At 38.9% G+C, this 15,645-nt stretch overlaps 1 protein-coding gene across 4 annotated transcripts in view; it reads left to right on the forward strand.

Annotated features, from left to right (window-relative positions):
- Positions 1-15,645, forward strand: part of LOC122644618 (myosin-1-like) — a 94,092-nt gene that overhangs the window by 21,273 nt on the left and 57,174 nt on the right. For all 4 annotated transcript variants that reach the window (XM_043837999.1, XM_043837998.1, XM_043838000.1 and 1 more), the window contains 5 exons: positions 1,058-1,161; positions 1,277-1,415; positions 7,256-7,374; positions 11,617-11,769; positions 11,864-11,953. In XM_043837999.1, the coding sequence (XP_043693934.1) occupies positions 1,058-1,161; positions 1,277-1,415; positions 7,256-7,374; positions 11,617-11,769; positions 11,864-11,953 (605 nt within the window). The remainder of the gene's footprint in view (positions 1-1,057; positions 1,162-1,276; positions 1,416-7,255; positions 7,375-11,616; positions 11,770-11,863; positions 11,954-15,645) is intronic.

Here is a 15,645-nt window from a genome sequence, read left to right on the forward strand (position 1 = left end):
AGTCTCTACGGCTCTGTCTTCCCCATGGTTAGGCCCCTGGCCTTTACCACCTCCACGGGTGTCCCAGAAAGAACTAGAATTGAGAACTAACCTCTCAAGAGATGATGTTGGTGCTGGTTCCATAGCAACACATCGAGTCTCCTCACTTTATAAGTAGCTAAAAACCTCATCAAGAGATGGAAGAGGGGACTGGCCTTAACTCTGGAGCCTGATTGGTTCATAATCAGGGTTCAGGCCACCAAGTAAAATGAAGACACCCTCCTTTTCAAGAGTGCGATACACCTTTGTTTCATCCTCTGGGTTGGTCAATTGAAGATCCCTGTAGTGGTCATACTCCTCCAAAAGACTAATATAAGTGTTGTAGTACTAAAAAATGATCCTGTCACCCATCCTTATTGCAATAATTTTTTGGTAACGTGTTGTGTGTTGAGAGACTTCTCAACACACCTATATTATTACTTCATTGATAATTGGAAGGAAATTACATCCACCTTCCTAGGGAGGTAAAATGTAAAAAAGGAAAAAACTAGAAAATACATAATAAGGCAACTAGACAAAAGGCTAGTTCCTAAACTACCCTTATTACATAACTTCTAATAACTCTAACAAGTGTATCATTGCATTTCAATTATGATGTAGCACATCTTATTCAATGCCTCTGAAGTTTAATGGGATAGCACAACTACAGTTTGGGCTACTTAAAAAACTCAGAATCACTAATGCTTTAATGAGTAGGATTTGTGATGCATTTGTGACTGAATTTTCCAGCTCTCTTATACTGAACCTAGACCAATCACTAGAGTCTTAAACTTATCTACTAATTTTTGTTCTCCCAGAATAGAATAACCTTTAATTCCCCTCCCCCTCTCCATGGTCCAAACACTTAATGCAGTCTGCCTTCCCTTGTGTCTCTGTTGAAACTAATTTTGAGTAACATGACCCTTTGGATATTTAGAAAATTTGAAATCCTTTCGGATACAATATGATTTCTTTTGCTTTGATGAGGTACTCTAATCATATTAATTCTCTTTACCCTCTTTTTTATGTAAAATCACAGAGAAGTTGAATTTAAGGAATGTAAACGAATACAAATATTTGAGCCAGAGCAGTTGCTTTTCTATTTCTGGGGTCGATGATGCTGAACGGTTTCACACTGTTATGGTACTTAAAACAATGGCTATGTCCTCTGATTGGATTAAACTTCCAGCTGAAGCAATTTTTGTCTCCTTATCTCTTTGTGTGTTGTTGTGCTCAATGTCTTCTTTCCCTATTTCAGGAAGCTATGGATATCGTTCATATTAGCAAAGAAGATCAGCATAATGTTTTTACAATGCTTGCTGCTGTTTTGTGGTTGGGTAACATATCTTTTAATGTGATTGATAATGAAAACCATGTTGAAGCTGTGGTGGATGAAGGTAAAAATATGTTGAAGCCTGAAGCCAGAATAAGCATGTCTCAATGTTATGACTTATATGTGCTGAAATCATTATCAATCTTTGCTGATCTGAATCTGAATAGTTGTTATAGGGTTGGAATGCTTGAAGAGATGGAAAATAGAGCATGATTTGGTGGAAAACAATTAGAGAATTCTCATCCTGCTCTCATGATTGACTCACTATTAAAAGTTGAATAGATTGTGGATTGCCATCTCTTATTATCGGGATGCAACTTGAATACTTTTTTAAAGTCTGTCTCTGCCACATTTAATGATGAGAATAGCCCTGATAATGTGTTTATAATGCAAAGCTGGTGTTTGTCCTTTTATTAGGTTTTTCCTCTCCCACATCTTTGAAGCAAATAGTGTGTTGCTGCTTAGTAGCCAGTTTACATTTCACTCATCACATCCAATGAAAAACTCACAATCAACTAATCAAGCCTTCTGATGCAGGCGAGGCTATGTAGACATGCATAACACATTAACACGGGGTTGCATGTGTGTTTTTTTGGATAAATAAATAATTCATTACTAAAGAGAGAATGGAACACAGAGGCCCCAGAGGGGGAAAAGAAAAGATAATACAAATACACAAGCAGTTCTAAACCTTAGACAGAAGAGGCAGGGAGATGAAAAGAGGGGAGAGGAAGGCCCCAACACACAACAATATGCCTGTTCCTTGGGTTGTCTGAGCAAGACCCCGAGACAGCAGAAAGCTTTGCTTTAATATCAAAAGAAATGACATCCCAAATCTGTCTAAGCGATCGAGAGTTGAAGGTCCATTTCCTGATATTGCACTCCATCCAGATATAGTTGATAATAGCACAGAAGGCCAACTTTCCCAAAGTATCACAGATAGAGGATCCGGCCAAAGTCATGTCCATCCACGGCCATTCACAAGAGGACTCTTTGCCTACGGGGCCAGCATTTAGTCAGGATGCCTTTCCAAATAGAGGAGGAGACATGATATGCGACGAAGAGGTGAGCCGTTTCTTCATCAGCGTTCAAGCAAAGACAACATAGAGGAGAAACTTGAATCTGCCGTTGGCGGAGGAAGGACTGCGTTGGAAGGAAGTTTGAGAAGACTCTCCAAATTGTGTTGGGCTGGTCCTATTCCATGGTTAATTGTTCTATTGACTCAATAGTGTCAATGACTCGTGACTAGTTAATCAACTTAATTGCTGAGTTCTCCACCGCGATAGGGTGAAGTCTGTCAAATTAAATATAATGGGAGGTTTTCTAGCCATTTTCAATCAAACAATTATTAGATTTAGTTTTTGTATTTCTGTATTTAATATGTATTGTGAAAATGAAAAAGAAAAAGACAAAGAGAAAGAAAAAAGAAAAGAGTTTTGAGGAGGGAACACTACAAACATAGTTGTCGAGGCGTCGCCTAGGCTTCCAGGTGCCTTGGTCACCTTGTTGGTGTCGCCTTGTGTCCAGGCCCCCTTCAACGCCTTGGGTCGCCTAGACGCCATGACAGAAATGACTACAAAGAAGGGAACTCTGCACAAACAAAACAACGATGCGAGTGATGTTGAACAGCCTAGGGTTTCTGATTTCTAGTGCTGAACTTTTGAGATATGTAACCTGATAAGGGTATTTTATCTGTTTTGTTTACTTATTCCCCAAGTTTACTTGTCTTTCAAGTTTTTGAATATTATAAATAGAAGACTTGGGATGGAGTTCTAACCATCCAAGCTTGTGTTCTCTCAACAGCTCTTCCATCTTCCCTTCTCTCTTTCTCATCTCTAAAGTTACTGGTTATGGGTCCGAGGTTTTCTACATGGTATCAGAGCTAGGCAACTAGTAACTGATTCTCTCCATGATTGCCGTTTTGAGAGTCGTTTAGGGTTTTTTATTTTTTTAGAAAGAAACCCTAGTTCATCGAAGAAAAAGAAGAACTAAGGCTTCGTATATTGAGTTGCTGATTTGACTTTCTACAAGTGCTCACTGTTTTGAAGATCGATTCTTCCCTTTTGAGGAGATTAACAGCAAGTTTTCTTCAAGATCGATTTCTGCAAGTCTGGGTTTCTACTATTTTTGACCATACCCTTTGTTTTCCTTTCTTTTAATACCATCGCTGCTTCCATCGACCAAGAGTTCTTCTGATCAACATAGAAGCAGGTTCCCGCTGGTTTAGGGTGTTGAAAAATTTCTGTTGTCATTGTGTTGCTGACCTCTATCGATTTCATAATTGGCTCATCTTCTTGAGCTGCTTTTTGGAGGATATTTTGGACTACCAGAGAGAGTAACTCGGTTACCAGTTTGGGTCCATTCTGCTGGCTGGTTTGTGAGATTTGATTAAATCTCTATCTGCTGATCGAACTAAGTTTTTTCTGGTTGGTTGATTCATGCTCTCCTTCACTCGATTTTTTTCTGTGAGATGGTATTTGCGTTTGTGGTTTGGTGTTTTTGTTGAGACCAGAGGTTGAAGACAATTCTCCCGCCTCTGATTCACGCTGGAGGTTGGAGATGATGATGCAAGTTCTTGGTAGAAGTGCTGCTAGTTCTTGGTTCATTGATTTGCTGTTCTTGATAAGGTACCTTTGTTGAGATCATGCACCATGATGAGTTGACGCTGCCGCTGGTTCCTTTTCTTCCCTGGTTTCCGCTGCCCAGCTTTCTCTGTCGAAAGGTTGAAGACAACCTTCCAAAGGGTTTGGGTTGCCTTGGAGTTATGTCGTGGAGAAGAAGAAAGGTACTACAGCACAATGACAAGCCTGAGTTACCGCTGGGGAAGAAAGATGACTGCCATATCACAAACCCCCTTTTTCTTCAGGTTTCGTTGGTCCCTTGATTACCGCCCCTGTTTTGGGTTTAAGGATGAAGGCGTTATTTACTTGTATGGGCTTCTTCCTCACATTTCCTTTTCCTTTTCCTTTTAGGTTTTAATTTATTAGGTAATTAATACCCTACCTTTAATTATTACCCATCCTTCTCATGATTATTTACTTCTTGCCATTAAGAGTTTGCTCCTTTCAAGTATGTCCCCCATCTATAAATCTAATTCCCTACATGACCCATTACTTTCTTATTTACCAAGGGCTCCTTGAAAAATTCTGGTTATTTACCAGAATGCCATCCCTTTTTCAACTTTGTGTTATTTGCAATTCAGCCATTCCCCTATTTGACTACCTAATTGACTCTTGAAAATTCTGGTTTATTACCAGTTTGCCCGTTGGCTTGGATTGTATTTAAAAATGCATTTCAAGCAAATTACAGCCATGCCATCCTTTTTCCAACTCCTTTCCCTTTCAATAATTCTAATTCCTTTCATATCCCATACCTTTGGTATTTACTCATAACACCTTTGGAAATTTCTGATAAATTACCATTTTGCCATTCTTTCCTTTTTACTCATAGCACCTTTGGAAAATTCTGAAAAATTATACTTTTGCCATTATCCCTTACATAATCTCCATTATTTGTCCACGTGTACTACTACACATGAGGGGGAGATTGTGTACAATTACATTGCAGAACTTGTAGAAACTTGCAGACATTGCAGAACTTGCAAAACCTTGCAGAACATTTGTGCAAAACATTGAAGATCAGTTTTTTCCACCATTGCCATTGGGTATCTTTAGTTATTGGGTTGAATTTGCCGTGAGGGGGAGATTGAAGTATTGAAGATATTTTGGGATCTTATTTGGATGCCTATTTGAGGATTTACAGTTGGGTTAATTTAGGTTTTTCCGATGTTTGCTGCCCTATTTGTTTATCTTCAAGAATTTATGTCACTGTGATGATCCGAGATTCATCATTGGACAGCTACTAAGATCGATGAAAACTGCCTTTTTTGGAAGATTGTGTCTGCCTTTGTTAAGATCGGTGCTTCTCTCTATTTTGAAGAACGATTCTTCTCATGCTTTGCAGAACAAATCTGTCCCGGTTTGCTGATCAAGTCTGTCCGAGTTTTGAAGATCAATTATTTCCAGTTCTTGAAGATTTATTATGTCCAAGATTATTTGGGAAGCTGTTTCATCCTATTTCGTTCTTGGGCATGTGTGCTTTCTATGCGCCAACTTAAGGGGGAGTGTTGGAATGTTTGGAGTGTGTGCTTTATGGTGGTTGATTGGAGTTCTCTCTATGCTCACTGGAGTCTACGACCACTATTCAAGACTACTGTAGAATTTATTTTTTTCTATTCTTATTGGTCCAAGCTGGAGCTTTCTTTTGATATATATGTATACTCCAGCTTGAAGGGGAGTGTTGAGAAGTGTACCATGATAGGGGGAGTGTCCTTATTGTGGTTGAGTCCATTGTGGTTTCCTTTATTTTATGTCTTTAATTGGTAGGAGTAAGGAGTTAGTTTCCTAGTCTAAGTTAGTTTCCTATTTCGGAAGTTGTTTCATCCTAGATTTTAGTCAAGTTGGGCATGTGCGATATCTATGCACCAACTTGAGGGGGAGTGTTGAGATATGTAACCCGATAACGGTATTTTGGGTATTTTATCTGTTTTGTTTACTTGTTCCCCAAGTTTACTTGTACCCCAAGTATACTTGTCTTTCAAGTTTTTGAATATTATAAATAGAAGACTTGGGATGGAGTTCTAACCATCCAAGCTTGTGTTCTCTCAACAGCTTCTTCCATCTTCCCTTCTCTCTTTCTCATCTCTAAAGTTACTGGTTATGGGTCCTAGGTTTTCTACATGAACAATGGAAGTGATGTTAAACAGCCTAGGGTTTCTGATTTCTAGTGCTGGATTACAATGGAATGGTACTTGGAAGGCCCTAGAGCATAGGGCAAAGGGGTAGAGAAATGTTGGTCTGGATAGATTTGGTAATAAGAAAAGAACGGATGAATTATAGAAGATAAACTAGGGTTTTAGACAAGATTTAAAGTTTGGGTACAATGAAGGTAGGTGAAGAGAAGAAGAAGAAGAAGAATGAACCATTGAGAATAAAACAAAGAGGAAACTTTGGCCACCTGCTGGCCACCCATGAGCACATTTCACAAACTAGCACTCAAATCTTATTCATCAATTCCACTAAAGCTGTAGGTTTACAATATGCTCTTAAAAGAGAAGAAAAGTTAAAAATAGAAAGTACTAAAAAGATTTATTGACTCATCAACACGGGAACTAAACTTCCTAAAACATATCAAGGACCCCCTTGTCTTATATACAGAAACTTATGAAAAGTTGTATAAAACGAAAAAACTGTGTAATTTTTTTTAACTTTTTACCAATATTACAATCAGGTGCACGAAATTAATTAATTGCAACTTTGTAAAAAAAGGGAAATTTGTAATTACCAAGTAAAAAACCAGTTTGCTAAAACTATTAAATTAACTTAGAATCCTGTATAACCCCTAAAGAATTACAATGTTAACCCCATGAAAGATACAATCTCCCACCTCCATGTATTGACCTGTGAAAGCAACACAAAAATATACTCAAGCAATTACATTCATTGCTGGCCTGGTTCTACATGTGGGTGATCTCGCCACCATGACACAGCAGTCAACTTAATTTGTAGGTTTGCAGTTTACCAGTTACTAGCTCAAGTGCTGTTTTGTATTCTCATGAAATCATGAAAACTGTTATGTTAATCAATATCTCTCTTTATAGGGGGGCTAAAATGTAATTTGATATCCACAATTCCTAAAAAGTTAGGTGATCCCTTTGTTGCTTTTGCAAATACTGAAAGTGGTTATGGTGTTTAATCATCACTCTTTAAAGTTTGTTAATAAAGATGCACACCTGTCTCACTTGATTTTAGCCTTTTTCTTACCTCAAGTTATTTCTGACATGCATCATTTGATGAATAGTTGTTTTCACGTCTCTTATATGCTTGTTGGAATTTTATTTTTCAGGTCTAAACACTGTTGCTCAACTGATTGGATGTACTGTTGACGCACTAAATGTAGCTTTGTCAACTCACAAAATGAGAGTTGGAAATGATAATATTGTCCAAAAGCTAACGCTATCTCAGGTAACATAATCTTTACAAGGAAAATCTATGATTATCATGTTACAGACTTTAACTGGTCTTGGTCACCAAACTCCATGTGCACCATGTGCACCATGTGCAAGGAGATTGGATCCTCTGTAATGGTGGGTTCATCAAGGAAATCTTTAGTACTGAATCTAACCCTATTAAACTATCCCTCAACAGAATCCTCAAGGCTACATATTATTGCTTGTTCATCCTCCAGCAGAACCAGAGATTAGAAACAGTACCTGCAAGATATGAGAAAAGCAAGAAGAAGAAGAAGCAAAGAAGAGAAGATTGGAGAGAATACATTGGCCTGTCAAGATGACAGAGGCCACAACTTTATTTATAATATGAGATCATTACAAATATGGAATGATTGACTCAATCCTTATCAAGCACAACTAACACAATTAACATGTGCAAAATGAACATAGACACTACAATGTATCTAGTTATATGGAGAACCAAACCGGTAGGTGAACGGAACCGGGCTACACTTCAACACTCCCCCTCAAGTTGGTGCATAGATATCTCGCATGCCCAACTTGGAAACAATAGGAAGGAATGATTTAATTGTTATGCTTCAGTAAAGACATCGACTAGTTGGATATCTTGCATGCCCAACTTGGAAACAATAGGATGGAGGTCCCTACCCTTCGCTCGGGAATGGATTTGGTTGGATACGACTTTTTCTGGTAGTTCTATCTGATACAATTGGTAAGCTTGTGTTTGGGACCGCTATCTCTCACATTTGGATGGAGAGGAATCTTAGAAGCTGGACCTCCAACTCCGTTCCTTCGACTTGATTTGGAAAGCCATTTTTTATATGTCAGCTCTAGGCTACAAATGATACCTCATGGTTCCCTCTCCGACTCCCCAAGGAACAGGCACATTGTTGTATCTTGGGGATTAGATGTATCTCTTTTTCAGTCTCCTAGCCCTCCTTCCTAGGGCTTGAGGCTTGTATAGTTCTCCCCCCTCAACATGCTTTGTCCTATCATGCTAGATAGGGTTATGAGCTATACTGATTGCAGCTTTATTATCACAATAGAGTCTCATAGGCCCTTCTGGTGCTATTCCCAGATCATGGAGGAGTTTCTTTAACCAAATGAGTTCACAAACCCCCTATACCATCGCTCTATATTCTGCCTCAGCATTGGATCTGGAAACCACAGTTTGTTTCTTGCTCTTCCAAGTTACCAAATTCCCTCCAAGGAATGTACAGTAGCCTAAAGTGGATCTTCGGTCATCAATAGAGCCAGCCCAATCAACATCAGTAAAGGACTCCAACTTTAGACTTCCATTGTTTGAGAACAAGATTTCTTTCCCTGGAGCTGACTTTAAATACCAAAGAATTTTGTATACTGCTTCAAGGTGAGCAACCTTCGGGTCATGAAGAAACCGGCTAACAATTCGCACAACATAGGCAATGTCTGGTCTAGTATGGGAGAGATAGATCTGTCTTCCTATGAAGGGCTGGTATCTTTCTTTGTCTATAGAGTCACCACTTGGGCTGCTTAATTGGTGATTGACTTCAATGGGAGAATCACCAAGTTTACACCCAAGCATCCCTGTTTCTTCAAGAAGATCTACGACATACTTTCTTTGAGATATGAAGATCCCTTTGCTGGATCGAGCTACTTCAATCCCCAAGAAGTATTTGAGATATCTTAGATCCTTAGTTTCAAATTCAGCTGCCAACCGGGTCTTTAGGGTTGAAATTTCTGCCTCGTCATCACTGGTGATCACTATGTCATCCACATACACGATAAGAGCTATGACCTTTCCAGCCTTGTATTTGACAAACATGGTGTGATTAGCATTATTCTACTTGTAGCCAAACTTGACCATTGCTTTCTGAAACCTGCAAAACCATACACGAGGAGACTGTTTCAAGCCATCGAGTGACTTTTTAAGTCGACTCACTTTGCCAGCTGTAGTATATGAGTCAAACCCAGGAGGGATGCCCATGTAAACTTCCTCTTTCATGTCGCCATTGAGGAAGGCGTTCTTTACATCCAGTTGTTGAAGACTCCATCCTAGGTTTATGGCACAAGACAACAGAGCTCGAACATAATTCATTTTTGCAACTGGGGCAAAGGTCTCCTGGTAGTCAATGCCATAGGTCTAAGTGAATCCTTTGGCAACTAATCTAGCGTTGTACTGTGCCACAGTTCCATCTGCATTCTATTTCACCGTGAATATCCACCTGCACCCAACTAGTTTCTTTCCCTTAGGACAAGGAACAAGCTCCCAAGTATCATTTTTCTTCAGGGCCTACATTTCCACTATCATGGTAGTCTTCCATTTTGGGTCTGATATAGCTTCTTTCTAGACTTGTGGGATAAACATGAGGATAACGAAGAAGCGAAAGTCCGATAGGTGGGAGACAAAGATTCATAGGAAACAAAATTAGAATGGGGTGTTAGCTGCATGATCTAACTTCTTTTCTGAGAGCAATAGCGCAATCATCAATAGAAGGAGAAGAAGAAGGGTTACCTGATGTGGGTTCAAGTGCCGGTTTAGGAGGTGCAGGAGGACATGGTAAGGTAGGAGCAGGAGTAGCTTTCTCTTGGTGACGAGAACCTTCATATCATTCTATAAGGAAATCTAATCTGCTTGCACTTTGATCGAAGGTAGCGCTGGAATAAGAAAACACATCCCCAAAATATGTACGGAATCCAACGGCTTAATAGTGCTCTGTAGGTACAGTTTCAAAATTAGCAACTAGAGCTCCTTAAAATTAGGGACTAATTACAGGTAAACACTCCTCTTAGGGCAGTGATTAGGGTTCAATATTAGGGTATGCCAACTGCAGCTCAAGGAATCCTCAAGGAAACACCACGAGATAGCATATTAGGTCACCAAGTGGGAGAATACATCAAACCAAGCCTTCACGAAGCAGCAACACTTATTGTAGGCAAAGCTGCAGCCATCAGCAGCATATTATCACTGGCAGTACAAAGAGATTTCATACCACAAGAAGCAGACTTCAAAAAGTCCAGCCGCAGAGAAGAAAGAAAACTATATTTCAAGGAAAAATTAAAATCAGACTTAAACCTGCATCTGATCTTGCTGAAACTATGGTCAATGTTCAGAATAATTATGTAGAATGGCTCTGTAAAATTATAGCATGATCTGATGTATAGATCTTCAGATGTGAGCAAGTCACAGAAATAGCAGGTTAAGGAAACTTGAATGAAACGAGATCTGATGATCCTAGAAAGGATTAATATAAATCTACAGTCACATAGAAGTAATATCTCATAAACTTCATTGCAGTATCACAAGCAGCAAGTTTCTGCACACACAACTAATCTTCTTAGATGTGACAAAGGTAGGAAACCAGTATCTGAATAGACAAGAAGGGAAGAGAAAACAGGGCAGGATGAGAGACATTGCATAACTCAAGATCAACAGGTCTGATCTGAGTAAAAAATGGATCGAGTCCTTTTAATCATCAGAACATGTGCCCAAAATTTCAGTGAAATCCAAGGGTGAGGACTGGATCCGGCACAGTTCAGATTTAGAAACTTTAGGCCCTAAAAATTAGGAATCAACAGATCTCTTGATCCATAAGGCCGATTAGGATAAAACTCCAGTATACATTCCAGGCAAGGATCAATCTCCCAAAATTTGATCTAAATCTGCTGGTTAGATGTTGCTAAGTAGATAAATCTCATCAGGAATAGGAATGATAAAATAGAGTATAAGCACGTAGCAGAACAGCCACAGGTCATGTATCAACAACAACTCTTCACGTAGGCAAGGCCACAGATCAACTTTCATATTTTGTTTTCGACTAGTTGTTTCATCATAAGCAAGTGCAGCAGTGTACCACGATAAGAAAAACCCTAAAAGAATCTCAAGAAGAAGGTTGCACTCACTGGTTAATGCTCGTGCTCTGATACCATGTGACAAAGAAAATAAAGAAAACTAGCAAAGGAGAAGAAGGAAAGAGAGAAGAGAAAAGGGGAAAGAACTACCAATTGGAAGAAAATAGGGAGCACACTTCCAATTGGTAGGTATGTATTGTATTTATAAACACTAAAAATAAAAGGAATTACAATAATATCCCCAGCTTATGTTTATTTACACACAAGACCAAAATAATAAGAAACCATTACAAAAATAACCCTATGGTATAACATAAAGCTTTATTTCTCAACATAGGGCAATTCTGGTATCTTCTTTCTTGTGTTGGAGTTGTAAAATTCTGACCTATTTGTCCTGCTTTAGGCAATTGACACAAGAGATGCTTTGAGCAAATCGATCTATGCTTGCTTGTTTGACTGGCTGGTTGACCAAATCAATAAATCGCTGGAAGTAGGCAAGCGGCGTACAGGCAGATCCATCAGCATTCTTGACATCTATGGCTTTGAATCGTTTGATGTATGTTTCTCTCATGCTTGCTCTTTGAATCATTTGATATGTTAATGACTTTGAATTATTCCAAGTGTTTATTTTACCTCTTTTTTGAGTACAGAAAAATAGTTTTGAGCAGTTCTGCATAAATTATGCAAATGAGAGATTGCAACAACACTTCAATCGCCATTTATTCAAATTAGAGCAGGAGGTAGGGGCATGTCTTTTCTTTTGGACCAGAACATGTATTAGCATGTTATCTTGAGTATGTCAGGTTGTGTATGTATACCTATATCTATCTTTCAAAGAATTCCTGAACAAAACTTGATAAGTGGTAGTTAACTGAAGTGGTTTTGTAATCATAATTGACGTTTATACTCTTACTGCGATGCTTCTTTCAATCACTCTTTTCTTTTCAAAAGTTAATGCATTATGGTTCACCTTTATATTTCCCTTGGCCTGTAGGATTTTGATCTATGAGTTCTCCTTAGCCTGAATCCATTACATATACCTCAACTATTTTTGTCTGAAGACGGTCAAACATATCTGGAGAAGGAACTATCTTTGTTTTTTTCTGTGTTATATTCTTTCTTTGCTTTCCAACTTTCTCTTTTTCTTTGTGAAAATTTTCGTATTTTGATATCCAACTTTGAAACACTGGTAATGGGCTGATTGCGGGTTTGACTTCATCAATCGATCTTTATAGCTTACACTATGCAAGTATGCATGTTTTCTCATGTTAAACAATTACGGTAACATTTTCTGTTTAATATTTAATACAGTAATAACCTCTATTGCAAAATTATCTTTTCTGGTAACCAACTGAGTTCTGAATTGCGAAACTAGTAAAATTGATTTAGCACTGTCTATATATTATTAGATGCTCTAGTTCATTTTTAATTATTAAAATAGATAATTCTATTTGTTAGAATAGTTTCCTTCACCACAAGAGGATTAAACGTTTCTCTTATATGAATCACTTCATGTCATATCTGTTGATATTTACTAAACTTAAAATGTATTACACAGTTTGTGTCCATACTCCATCCCCAAGAATTTTAAGGGGCATCAATGGTACCTGGTGATCTGACTAGCGGATGGACTTAACCAATCTTGTAAGTAATAGGATTAGGTCTTAATCTATGTTTTGGAACCTGATTAGATACTGAACCCATTATTAGTAATGGGATACTAAGTCACCTAAAGGATTAGAGTTAGAAATCCTTGAGTTTCCAGACCACAGGATAGGAACCAAAACCGGCAAGAGAGATTTGATAATTTGACCAAAACAGATCAGATGGGTTTAATGTTCTGGTCGAGTAGTCTAGACAGGTAGTAGAATTTCTCCACAAAGTTTGAAAGAAAATACCGGCTACATTTTGATATATTGAAGAATCCCACTTTTAGCAAGTCACCAAAATCCAGACAGAAATAGAAATCAATAGCAGGCTTAGGGTTTCAAACAGAATTTTAGTAATGAAAATATTGAATGATAAAACAGCAAACTGAAATTAGAAACAGAAAACAGACATAAAATAGATTCAGAAATCCAGATTTAGGAACTCAGATTGAGAAAACTAATTTTTTATGGAACAGATTAGCAGTAGTGGCTGAAATCGATGGACAAGTTTCTGGTTTTGTAAACAAAACTGAAAACAGAACTAGAACTAGTCTGAATATTATAACTGAAGAAGAATATAGTAGAAACTAATAGATCTGTGTATTAACCAAGTGGAAAAAATTAGAAACTAGCTTGCGCAGGAAATTAGAAGTTCAGATCTGACCTGTAATTAATAGAGAAGGTGAAGAGAAAGAGAACGTATGATATGATCAGGAATCCTCCTGATCTGTAGGGATGGAATCCCACCAATACCCTAACTTGGAATTCACCACAAGCAACTTCTGAATTCACAACAGTCCACTTCTGAATCTACAGAAGTAACACTCTTGAGTCTCACAAGAGTAAGACTGAAATACACAGATCAGTAAAGCTCAAAGCTTCCATTCAATTATCAAAGTCGTTTGTAAGCTGTTAGGCCTTTACATTCTTATATAGACTTGTGCAGTCCATTCTTCTTCTCTTTTAAGTGCCACTACATCAACTAGTTTCCTATTAAGTTTAAGAGTATATGGAATTTAAGATAAATTTTGGGAACATTTTTTTTTTTTTGTTGTTGCAATTTTCATGTTTTTCTTAGTTTTCCTATTATAAAACTAATGTTTTGATGTTTGATACCTAATTATTATATGTATAAGACCGGTAAGGTTGCTCCATTGCAATCTAGTGGTCATGGGTTCAAGTCGGGAAACAGCGTCTCCGTGAAGCGGGGGTAAGGCTGTGTACATTATGACCCTCCCTAAACTCTGCAGTGGTGGCAGCCTTGTGCACTGGGGATGCCCTTTTATACCCAATCAATTGGGTTTAATATCATGTATATTGTATGTGGTTCTGGATCTGGTAAGACCTGAACCTGGTTGTTGTAATCATGGTTAAAGGTATTAGAATCGAAGACCATATCGGTCCCGGACGATACCAATACCGATCCCAATACGGACCTGGTGAAGCGGGTTGGATTGGGTCTAACACCACCAATTGATCTACCTTTTGGGATTGACTCCTGAATTGGGCATTTATATAATAAAGAAAATAAAAATGATAAACTATCTATCCTGTAGTCTCCCCCCTCCTCCACTCCCTGCAGTCTCTCTCTCTCCCTCCCCTCTCACCATCACCAGCGGTCTCTCTGAAACTTTGTGATTCATCGCCTCTTTGAAATTCATCGGAAGCCCAGGCATCGCTTCCTTGCAACCCACTGGAAGCTCAAGCACCGCCTCTATACAACAAAGTGTGCCATCACCGGATACCCAAGCAGCGTCGTGCCCCCCCTTGCTGTTTCTCTCTCTCTCCCTATCTCTGTCCTCCCCACCCCCTCTGCAAATTCTACCAATCTCTCTCTCTCCCTCTTCCTCCCCCATCCCTATCTTCCCCACCCCTACAACTCCCCCTACAAATCCCACCCCAGCCCCAGGGCTCTATCCCACTCTTCTTCTTTGTTTTTCTGATGATAATGCTTCTCCTTGTGATTGAAAGGTAAGTGGAAAGCTTCTAGTCCAACTGAGATAGAGAGAGAATGCCTCGTCGATCAACTTTTTCATCGTTGAAGATAATGGCCTAGATGCCGTACAGCTTTGGGCTTTGACCGATTCCACTGTCACCACCTCTGACTCCTTCAATTCTCGCAGACCGCTCACGCTGAATCATCCCAACGGGAGTTTCTCTGTTCAAGAGATTTGTCCTACTTAAGGGGGCTTGTCGTTCAATTTCATTCTGAATGATGTCTCTGTCTCTGCCCCTGTACCTCTATTCTCTCCCCTCCCCTCTGTGTGTCCCTCTTTCTCCCTCCCCATTTCTGACCTCATTCCTGCAACAAATTCCGATACAAATTGGCCGATACCCCCATTCTGGTACTGTAAACCAAGGTTGTAATGTGGTCTGATTATGGAATATAAATGTACCTGGCTCGCTTGACACCCTAGTCCACTATCAAGGTTTTAAGGATCAATCAATGCCATCTGGAGCATATGACCTGGAACTGAATCAGATGGATCTGTTACATGTAATACATGGCCGATTGTCCAATCCAGTCGCAAGACCAGTTTCTTACAAAGTTGAATGGATGATGCAACCTGGATTGGACTGATCCAAGATCCAGTATTCATGCTCAGATCTTTGCCCCTTTTTAGTTATTGAAATTTATACAAAAATTTAATGTCTAGTAGCTGTAGTGATTAATGAAATCCCCTGGAAGTTGGTTAATAAAGGGCCAACTGTATGAGTATCATGGTATTTCTGTTACACATTGAGTTCTTCCCACATGCCTCTGTGTAGTACTCAGTCAAAGT

This window comes from Telopea speciosissima, chromosome 11 (genome assembly GCF_018873765.1).
Source record: "Telopea speciosissima isolate NSW1024214 ecotype Mountain lineage chromosome 11, Tspe_v1, whole genome shotgun sequence".
Lineage (NCBI taxonomy): Eukaryota > Viridiplantae > Streptophyta > Magnoliopsida > Proteales > Proteaceae > Telopea > Telopea speciosissima.